Source organism: Serinus canaria, chromosome Z (assembly GCF_022539315.1).
Source record: "Serinus canaria isolate serCan28SL12 chromosome Z, serCan2020, whole genome shotgun sequence".
NCBI classification, from domain to species: Eukaryota; Metazoa; Chordata; class Aves; order Passeriformes; family Fringillidae; genus Serinus; species Serinus canaria.
In genome coordinates this window covers 39,513,829-39,525,289 of record NC_066343.1, presented here as the reverse complement: position 1 = coordinate 39,525,289, position 11,461 = coordinate 39,513,829, and the positions used below count along the sequence as shown (strand labels likewise).

Sequence of the window (11,461 nt, the reverse complement as noted above, 5' to 3'; positions counted from 1 at the left end):
ATATAAAATGACAGCTTTAGGGAAATCCAAAGCAAATCCATGCAAAGAGAAGAGACGGTTACTTCCTTTGGGATTTAAACACAACTAAAGCCTACATGACCAAACAAAATGTTAAGAAATGTACTTTGACTTCCAGGTAAAGTTTCTTGCCTTCCAGTTCTTGCCATCTCCAGTTTGGTTGACGCATCTGTTGTCAAAGACCCACAGCAACCATTAGCAACAAAAAATGCAGCCTGATTTCTTCAAATGCACCTCTGGCAGGATATTTCAGTGAGATGTAGTTTTACAGAAACTTCTTCTTTATTCAGGAAGAAGTTATGGCAAGTGCTGGGTTTCTACCCAAAGTAAAAATACTTTGTTTTACCAAGTCTAGTATTGTAGGACTTCAGAATACAAACAATGTTGAAGAGGTTATATTTTATTCTTATGTTAAAGCAGGAAGACAACCTCTTTTGAAGGCTGTATTACAACCTACATTTTTCTAACTGAATTAATAGGTCTGCCTGTACTATATCGTCCTGGTTTTTTACGTTTCAAATTGCCAGAATTTATTTAGATTTTGGCACTTTCTATACAGTATCCTTATATCTTCATCTAAATGTTTGACATGCTCAGGAAGTAGCTTCTGTTTCTCTTAGCTCCCCAGAATTATAATAAATTGCTTCATTGCAGACTGTACATTTCTTACCAAATACTTTTGTTCTGCCAGAGCTCCAAACCAACTGAATGTAAGAAAGCACAGCTTTTCCTACATAACCCTCTAGCCAGACTTGCCTCTAGATGGCAGCCAAATGTCCACTACCAGGGCCTGACTGCAAAACCAACCTCTCAGATTTTACTCTGTGCACAGCAATTGTATCTCAGGACTCTGACTCACTCTTATGCGGTAGCCAGGCAAACCAACAGTCTCTTAGTAAATGAGCCTGAAGCCACCTTAAAAATATACTATTTTAAAGTACTTTTTAGTGTCTCACCACCTGATGAATAAAGAAAATCATATTAAAAACATTTTAAGAGTCGTAAGAAATCTATTATATTCCAAATACTATCTATAATCTATTATATTCCAAGTACTTCATGACAAAAAGCATTATTTATAGAAAATCTTTCACTAAAAAAACTGTCATAACTACAGAAAGCTTTTCTCCAGTGTAATTTTATTAGGGATTCCTGCCATCATATCAACATACAAAACAATCAGAATGTTGACATATAGAAATGTGAAATTCACTGTACAAAGATAAGGCTCAAGTTACAGGTATATTTTCCCCTTACACTCCATGAAATAAAACCATTTTTAATACTTCCCAGAGTTGTGTGTATAAATGTTGGACAAACCACAAAATAGATTTCAAGTACATAACATTTTACAATATAATCCAAGCACAGACAGAAATACACAATACTGTACCTACAGACGCTCCATAGTCCAAGTCAGTCATCTACACTAGTAAAAACCTGCTACACTCTCTGAATGTGCCCAACCACATCCTTCTGTGTATGACATGGTCCTGCCCTTTAAGTTATAACATTTTCATGACTTTTAGTTAAATTACTTTGACAGACCAGGGAAAATCAGGAAGGAAAGGTGAAAATTTTAAAAGGCCAGGTGTGAATGTATGCACGTGGTTAGTAAATGCAAGCACATGTGCACACACAACTTGCATCTAACCCTACATAAAACTTCCATTCACTGCACAATTCTTGAGATTATATTCTGATGCAGCTGAGCTATTTTCTGACAAGAGTTAAATCAAGCATTACAATACTCCTACTTCTGGGGTGCACAGGGACAAGACTATCGTAACCAACTTTTTTTTTTTTAAGTGACTCTCAGATTTTCTAGGAGGTTGTATGGAACCATGTCTTCACAGTCCACCAGGATGTCTGCTCTCACAGCCTTCACCACTGAAAACACCTTTTCTGACCCCTATATTTAGCAACAATGCAAATTAATAACTTCTGGTTAAGACCAAATGTCTGCATTTGTTCACTCTCCATTTCTATTAGGCTGAATGATTATTAGTTCATGGGAAAGGATCATTTAGCTGCAAGTAGCACAGGAAGAAATAGACATTATTAACTAACCATTAATGATTCTTCTGGGGTACAGATTATCAAGGACAAACAAAGACAATAAAAAACCACAGTTGTTTAATTTAGCCTTTGTTGGAGGGGAGATGAAGAGTAACCCAAATGTTTTCAGCTGAGGAAAGGAACTCCTAAGCCCTGTAACTGTTCTGTCTTTTAAAAACTGGAGAAGATTAGAAGGGAAGGAAAAATCCTCTATGAAAATTGTCATTTTAAAACTAGACACTTGCGAAGGCTTACAAGAGAAAACCAAGCAAAAGAGATTCCCTGATACTGAAACTAAAGGAATTTATTTAGTAGGAATTAGACATGTGGTTACAATATGTTAAATGCACATCTAATAAAATAGCCTCAAATATGTCTCCAATTCATAAATGTCTAAGCAGGAGAAAGAGTCTGAAGACAAAATTCAACTTCCTTAATTTAAATACGAAACAAGGCTGCACTAAGATTATGGGAGAGGAGGAATAAAAACTTTCCTGTCTTAAATACAATCTCTGTGGTATAATTGAGGGATTTCAAATGTTCTCACCATTGACAAGATTTTATGTAAGTATATTCTCTAAGCTATATTGGAATACTTTTAGATATACAAATCCATGTTACACAAAACAGCATTAGATCTTGTAACTGGGCTCATAATAACAAGGAATGAGGGTAAGTATGGTGCTATATGTGAAAGGAAGTATATTAGTATGCACAGAAAATATGTTGTCTTAGAGATTAGTCATAAAGGGCATCAAGCATGAAAATTAACCTCTTAAAGTGTTTAAGCCTTTAACTGTGAGCTAGTAGATTACTTTGATATTAACTGTACAGCCTAATGCTTTGCTTTTTAAAAGAAGTATGAAAAATTTATTCCTTTTTTACCTTTTCATCTTCTTTATGATTTTTAAATTAGCTCACTCACCTACTGATTTATTTTTGGGTCCTCTTTTTTTTTTTTTTTTTTTCTTTTTTCTTTCTTTTTTTTTTTTTTTTTTTTTTGCTACTTACGATTATTATCTTCCGTTATGTACAATAATCTACATTTAGACTGAAGACGTAATTAATCTTTCTCTAAACATACTTGGACTATCTTGTAAAGACTTTCTACAGAACTGATAAAGTGGAAGACAGCCTGACAGATAAGAGGAAGGATCATTTCAGTTCTGCTCACTTCCCCAAGCTTTAGAATTGTGCCTTTCAGAAATTCTTTTGCTTACTTGCTGATGTTTCACCTCACCCAGGCAGCCCCTACAGAACTTGAGTGAACTTTCTGTGTGTTTCCCAAACACAGTCTCTTTCTATAGATCTACAATAAATTCATTCTCCAGCCATAGTTTAATAACAAATAATTGGTAAAACACTAAAAACACCCTGCATGCCCCTCTACATTATTCTTACCAATGTGTACATTTAAATAACATCATAAGTTGTCTTACTAAAAATTTACCAAAATATCTTAAACACATAAAAATATAAAAAACAAACAAACAGGAAAAACAAACAAAAACCAAAAACCCAGCATAAACATTGCTTGTATAGGCATTGGTTAGAAGAGATTGTTGCACTAAGGAGTATATTCAAAAGGGTTTTCTTTCAATATCATCAGTTTTAGTGTCATGGATTGAAAGGTTAAGGACAACGAAACTTATTATGACCCTGTCTTATATAATGTAATAAATGAGATGTAAGTCTGAAATGTAATTAAAATAAAGCTTCTTTTTGGTTATTGAGAGGTGACTGCATAAACTAGTAACTAAAATGGCAATTTAAGTATGTAAAGGGAACTTAAGAACCTGAAGAGTCTGTAACGAAAACTATAGATGAGGATATGAAGGCAGCTGCCAACAGATGGGCCCAGGGGCACTATGGAAAGCTGTCACTAACTGAAATTTTGAATATAGCCCTTAGTTGTATTATTTTCATGTAAAATTTAAAAGCTGCCCAGAATATCACGGATGAAGTTTATTTTGCAAGCCATCCACTGCCTAAGGGGGCAGTAATATTCAATATGAAACTGCTGAAACTCCGGCGTCTGGCGGATTTCATGAAGAAAAGAGATTTGAAGGTCCGACTCCAAGAGAACAAGGAAAAGGGGGAACACAACCAACAATAGTCCAAGGCCTACAAGAAAAAGTCTGGAGAAACTCTTCACAAAAGCATTCACCTCTATGTTGCCCATTAAAAAGTCATAGCTCCACCTCAAGGCTCTCCGAGCTTCTTTCAGTTCTTCCTCCTCAGCAATTAAAAATGCATTTTCATCTGCTTCAAGTTCCTCAAATGAATCAGTGTCATCTTTCTCATTCTCTGCTCTTGGGCAGGTGTCAAAAAGCATGTCAATCTCATCATCAACCGGTGTGGGCAGCAAGCTGGCACTTGGATTGTATACCAGCTCTGAGATAGTTAAGGGTTCCTCTTTCATCTTCTCTTCCTGTTCAATGGCAAGATCAACATCCTTCCCAGTATCCTTTACTGGAGAGCTTGAAGTCACAGGTACTGAAATCTCATCTTCCTTTGGCAGTTGGATACCTGAAGAAATGAGATTAGAACAATGATACTAAATTTCTTGCAGCCTGGTGGCAAAAGTCAGCCTTCAATAGTATATAATAGATGTATGGAAAGAAGAGTCTGCAATAATTTTGCATATTAACACCAGACTGTACACAATTATTAAAAACTGGAAAAGCTTTTTGAAGAGGGCAGTATCTTTACAGCACTGCAGTACACGAGATGCTGCTTAAGAGGGTCTGATGTAGCTACCAGTAGTGCAAAGCAGAAAAGAGAGCGCCTTATTTCCTACTGGCAACCTAATTTCTGGTATAAATTAATACCTACTACAAGTGTGAATTGGTGCTCTTTGGTATATTATAATAATAGTAATAACAACAAAAACTACCAATACTCATTGCTTTAAGATGAAAGAATGTGGTAAGATAATAGCTAAGACTGAGATTAAAACATGACATTAAAAAGAGACAACAGACTATCATGATAAATTCATGTTAACAGTAAAAAGGACAAAAGGAGAGAAAGGTTAACACGTGATATGAGAATCGGATGTCATTGAAACAGCATTCTAACAGTCTCACCTCTTAAAAAAGCTCCTTCTCATGTCACTTTTTTATTTTTTGCTCATCTAGTTCTTTAGCTCTTTTCTCTCTCCTCTAAATTTCTCTCTCCCCTTTACAGAGGAGACTTTTTAATGACATTATTCTCTGCTCTCTCAAGACTCACTCTCCTTTTTCCAATCTGACTTACTCTCCTTTTTCCAGTCTATCTCTAACAGCAAGAAGTCTGCAAAGAAGACTTCTTTGCAGACTTCTTGCTGTTAGAGATAGACTGGAAGAAGATCATCACTGAAGTATTGATCTAGTGACCAAGTATTTGATCACTAGATCAATTCTTCAGTAATGGCTGTTACTTGTCAATCGTAGGAGTGGAGAGGAAAGAGCACAGACCTGCCTTGCAAAATGATGTTAAGACACCTCCTCATGGAAATTTTCCTTTTTAAGTATTTAAAATTGCCCAGACAGATCTCTTCCCCTGTAATTTAATATCTTTTCCTTCCTCTCTAGGCCTCACTGGCCATGACCAAAACCACAATCACTGAGTAAAGCAGCTGGGGTTAGCATCTGATGGGGTTTTTTTCCTGGGCTAGTCATGCATTCTTATGGAAAGAGCACATGACCAGGAACAGAGAAAGAGAACAGGAGAGTTCCTTTCAGCAGCAAAAGTGCATGCTGAAACGAAACTTTGTCCTCAATAATTATTAGTTAAATAATTAAATTTGCTAATTTTCATAAGTTTAATCTGACTTCCTACCTAATATTTCCTTGCAGCAACTACTCTGTCCACTCTTATGACAGCCAATTTAGAAATTAATCATATTTCAGCATGAAACTTGTTTCGTGCTAATATAATGTAATTGTCTACAGCAGCCTTTATTTAAGAAATACATTTGCCACAGTCGTCAAGAGGAGGATACAAACCAACTGAAATGAGACAGAACAGAGTATGAACACCAAGTGGGAACAGATTTGGGGGATCTTTCTCCTAAGCATCTTTCACCTAAGTAACAGAAGGTAATGCTGGATCATCAAACCATACTCAAGTTACTTGATAGTACACAAATGATACATTAAATTACAAGAGCAAAAATTGTTTAACTCTGGAACGCGGCAGTAAGAATCTACACATATGTTTACATACACAAGTACTACCATTTGATTCTTAAATATGCTTTTCAAATATTCTTAATATTAGTAAAATTTAAGTTGACCCACTTACTTAGACACTTCAAAGTGGTTGAAAGCACACAATTTTACTCTCCCAAATTTGAGAATTCTGGCCATATGCCTCTCTATGCCAGCTTAGGTGCAAGGTCAGTAATATATCTTCATCATGTTTCTCATCACAGAAGACAGCTGCAGCTACCACAAAGAAAGGTCACCCCCATTTATGATTCCTGAGCCTCCTCTTCCTCCCCAGAGTAAAATCCAGCTTGCATAAAATGCACAGTGAACATAAACAACACATACTAACTTTCATTACAACAAAAAATTGTATTTTTCTCAAATAACTGGCAAGCTTCTGACTGTGAGGTTAGCCTGTTAATAGAAGGCAACGGAGAAACTTTTTCATGTCAGTGTTTTTGTTTCCTGAAGGGTTTGTATTAAAATGGTAATGTGTTGCATCTCTAAAGCACACATCAAGTTTACATTACACTATTTAATTTCAACTGCTAGGAAGAATTTTCCTTTACTTTTATTAATTACTCCGTTACTTGTATTTAAACACATTAAATCAATGCAATTGCACTTTATATCAGTCAAATACTAGTGTAAATCAATATCTGAAAATTTAGAATGGGCATTAAATGCTGCTGCTGCAAGCTTATTTGATATTTTAAAAAATTAAGGATATAAAGTTGGTTTTTTTGCTCCTTCATATTCTCTGTAGTACCACAACATTTTTTAAGTCAAGGAATGAGGAAAGAACAGGCTGTTAACCAGAGTCCACATGACTGATTCCAGCAAAGCTCCAGTCATGTTGCAATATATAGATAAGTACGTTGGGCCATTCTTATTTTGATGGTTTCAAAAGACATAACAGTAAAGTCATTATGGCAAATATAATTTACAAAGCCTATGCAGGCCTAAGAATATCCCATTAAAGTACCAAAATTCCACAGTACAATGAATATTCAGTAACACAAATTTAGGAGAGAAGAAAGGTTTTTGGATATTTTTATTTTTCAGATAGCCCTCAAGACAGCCAGTTATCTGAAGTAATGAAAACAAGTTAAAAGAAAAAAAATACTCAGAATGTTCCAATGGAAAATTAGAATATAAAAGTTAAAGCAAGCCCAACTCCTACTGCTCTTTAATTATTCTACAACTCTACTGCAAATCCTTTGCTCCTATTCATACATAACAATTATTTTGGTACTACCCTTATAAGACTATCATTTTATATAATTTGTTGGCAAGATTTTGAAAAGTCTACTATCTCTTTAACAATAGTTAAAATTTATGTGATGTTCAGATTTAAAGGGTTATGAATTGAGAATTAACTTACATTTGAGAACCTTTTCTTTCCTGTCTTTACTTTGAATTCTTAATGGCAGTTTACATTCCATAAATCAGAAACTTTTAATAGAGATTACTGGAATATCAGGTAAATAAACTCAGGTTTATTTCTCATATTTCCACAGCAAAAGTTTGCTGCACTTTTCTGCCAACTTGGCAAATTTCACAGAGCCAGAGATGTCATTATCCCAGATGAAACTCAGTATTCCTCTTCCACCAAATACTGCGATTGCTCCAAGCCAGGAACAGCTGAATAAGACATGACATTATTTTGGTCATTGCTGTGAACATGAACATGCAAGAGGTCTGACAGGTCTGACATAAAAGTTGTCAGCTGCTAGTATTTCTACAGGGGCCAAAACCAGCAGCTGAGGATTAACAAAATGAAGGGCAGCTCTAGCTCCACCATTCTTAAGAAGCTGCAGTTGCTGGAAGTACAGCACCTCCGAAGCATGTATCCTCTGCTTATTAAAAAATTCAGTTCACACATTGCCTGTTGGCTGGATATCCTACACAGGGTTTTTCTTACCAGAAACACAATTATACACCTGTAACAGCCCTTAATACTGGAGAAAGGAACAAGTGTGAATATACATTCATTTTAAAGACACAAATGGAAAATTAGATATAGTCCAGAGAGAATAAAGCGGAACATTTCATACACACATGTAAACAAAAAGGCCAGCCAGGCTTCAATTAGGAGAAATCCTTCCTGTCGTTTTTACTTTTTCCTCTAGAAATATCATGTATCCTTTGCTTATTTTCCATGTAGACAAATTCATCTGTACTATGAATAGAATGACCTTTCAGTGGGAAGGAGAAGGTGATTTTCTCACATGAGCAAAGTGCATGAATGTCACAAAGAAAATGTAGAAAAATGAGACCGACTCCAGAATTGCATTGAATTTAAATATTTCCCTACACAGGATCTATATCAAGCAGGATTTGCATCACAGCCAGACCTCCTGCCCTCAGAAACAGAAGGTCACAGATTTGTACCATACCCACATCTCGTGCCTAAAAAAGACACCTGTTATAGCTTTGCAAGGAGAGTTAATCAATGACAGTTTATAGTAACTCCTTTTTAGGCAGTGACCTGACTTTCCTGCTGGCCATTACTGTTTGCTTTAGTCTAATGGGATCTTCTAGAAGGGAACAAAGCCCTGTCCCAGTTGCCAGCTCATATGAGTTGGATGTTTTGTGGCATCACAGCTCGCCTCCCAGCTGTGTTGTGTCACAGTGTCCAATGTCACAGCTAGTATAGCCGCTGAAGGGCACTGCTCTGCTTTCCACACCCCACAAAGGGCACCCAAAGCATAGAGGCAGGAGCAGGGCAGGGCATACTGCATGGTGGGCATTCTGCGATGCCTGTTTTCCATCTCCCTTTGGCCTGGAAGGAGTTCAATCCAGAGTTGTTGATCCCCTGCCAGAAACAGGATTAAGCAGCAATAGGCTGAAGGAAGCATCAGGGAGAGAGCTGTGTATCGTGAGGGCAGGAATGAGAAGGCAAGATATCTCTGTCAGCAGCTCAGAGAAAGAGGACCTTGTGATGGGGCTGCAGTGACTGGGCATCCAGCACCACCCCAAGGACAGTGAGGCTGAAAAGTGCCAAGTACTGATGTGAAAGCTTAGCACCCAAGCAACAGGGCATTTCAGCAGGTACATTTCAGCATTCCCACTCAGCTGGGGTGACCCTCCCAGCACAAGTCAGCCTTGATCTGAGCAACACTTGTTCTGAAAGTGTCACAATGGGGCTCTCCCAAGGAGTTATGTCCCAGGTTAGGAGTCTTGCACAAGCTACCTCCTGTGCTTTGGTGCTGGTGTATGTGTGTTATATGCTGATATAGACATATATGTATACTTTTTTTCATGTTTACTTCAAAAAGAGTAACAAGGTATGAACAACACTACAAAATCAAGGTGTTTAAGAGCTAATGTAGTCCCAACATACAAACCTCTTATGATTGCTGTCATTATATTAAACCAACAAGATGTCCTGCATGTATTTGTAGCCAGTATTTAACCTCTGACATGTAAGAATACAAAATACATGTCAATAACAATGCTTTTTCAATTTCGCTACTATGTTTAAATCAAGGTAGTTAGGTGTATTTTCATAGATTCTACTGTTTTCACTGAGTAGTGAAATCAAGAAACAAAGACAACCAGGAGCTGCTGCTACTCAAAGACAAATCACTGCAAGGAACAGTTTCTCATGTATCACTGCTTTCTAAATTTCAGATATCAAAAGAGTAACAGTATTCTAATCTTTGCCAGAACATTTTCAGTTAATTCTTTGATTAAAATCTAATTTCTGAAATGAAGATTCAATGCAAAGATTTACTATAGGTTAGTAAAAACTGAAACAATTCAACCTATAGGTGCCCAAACATCAAAAATAATCAGTACTACAGAAAGCATGGAAAAACAAATTTAAAAATGTGTTATGACATTAAGGAAATGGACATATTTAGTGATGGGGATCTTTGGCAAAGGCATTTCCTAAAAAAAACCACCCCTTTGCTGTTCAAAGCAATACTGAATGCTTTTTGTTCCTTGGGTTGCACTCCTCCTGTGTGCAGTGAAAAAGGGAGATAAATCAGACTCTGCCCAAGCTCCACCTTCCTCCACCAGCTTTAGTACTATTATTCAGTATAAGAAATTATTCAGTCTCTAGCAAAAAAAAACAAATAAAGTTACAAGCTAGAAAACTCAACTACTGCGTTCAGCTCACATTCAAAATCTACTTTGTTGTAGTTTAAAAACTAGTTCAACAAGTTTTGTCATAAATTACTACAGTTTCAAAGTGTTTCCCCCCACCTCAGTCACAAAAAAACCCCAAAGGCAGAATTCCAGTCCTTCATTTGTTACTAATTAACAAATAAAGCTACAATTCTCAATAAATTTATGTTTTCTCTCATTCATTCTCCATTTGCAGCTTCGTTCTTGTCAGTAATTAATCCTTATTCTCTGCTGTACATGTCATTTACAGTACAGTTCCTTTCCAAGACATGACTATTAACATAAACTGGGGTGAGAGGGTTTAAAAAAGGGGTTTGAGTAAAATAAACGTAAATTTACCAGCCCTTCTGGCTGTGATCTTGGAGCCATGCCGGAGTAAACGAATGCACACTTCCTTGTTGCAGTGGTTAACCATCCGCAAATGAATGCTTCTCTTGGTTTGGATTTTTACAAGGCATTTCACCATGTTGACTATAAATTCCTCTTCTCAAAGTCTTGTAAAAGCTCTAGCCATACCAGCTTTCACCTTTTATGAAGTTCCCACTGAGTTTTAAGAGACTAACACACAGGTCGCTCTCAATGAATCAAATGACAAGCTTCTAACATGGCCAACAAAAATATCCCAGCAGGGAACAGAACCAGAGGTTATTTTTAAACATTTCCAAATGCCTCATAATGTACAATACAAACTTTCACAGCACCCGTCTCAGTTAGCAGTTGCTACCATAACAGCTGAACCACACACGGAGGCATAAAAATATCTGAGGCACCAACACATAATGCAGTTAAAAAAGAGGCCAGCATTCACAGTCCCATTATTTTTCTAAAATGCTTTAATATGCCACTAATGTCAGTTTCCCATCACTGCCTGGAAATTATTTGTAAAACATGTAAATACAATGGGAAAATCAAATGCTGTGCTTAAAAATCTTTCTCACAAAGCAAAATGGTGAGACCAAAACACATTAATTTCTAGCCTAGAATAAAAACCTGACCTGCCCATGTGAAAACAAGAACAGAAACTTTCTAAGTCTGGGGGGAAAAAAAATATTTCT

General features: G+C 36.6%; 1 protein-coding gene across 3 annotated transcripts in view; it reads right to left on the bottom strand.

Annotated features, from left to right (window-relative positions):
• Window positions 1-1,137: 1,137 nt before the first annotated feature.
• Window positions 1,138-11,461, bottom strand: part of FRMD3 (FERM domain containing 3) — a 134,845-nt gene continuing 124,521 nt past the window's right edge. For all 3 annotated transcript variants that reach the window (XM_050987090.1, XM_030237053.2, XM_050987089.1), the window contains one exon: window positions 1,138-4,605. In XM_050987090.1, the coding sequence (XP_050843047.1) occupies window positions 4,010-4,605 (596 nt within the window). In that variant the 3' untranslated portion in view covers window positions 1,138-4,009. The remainder of the gene's footprint in view (window positions 4,606-11,461) is intronic.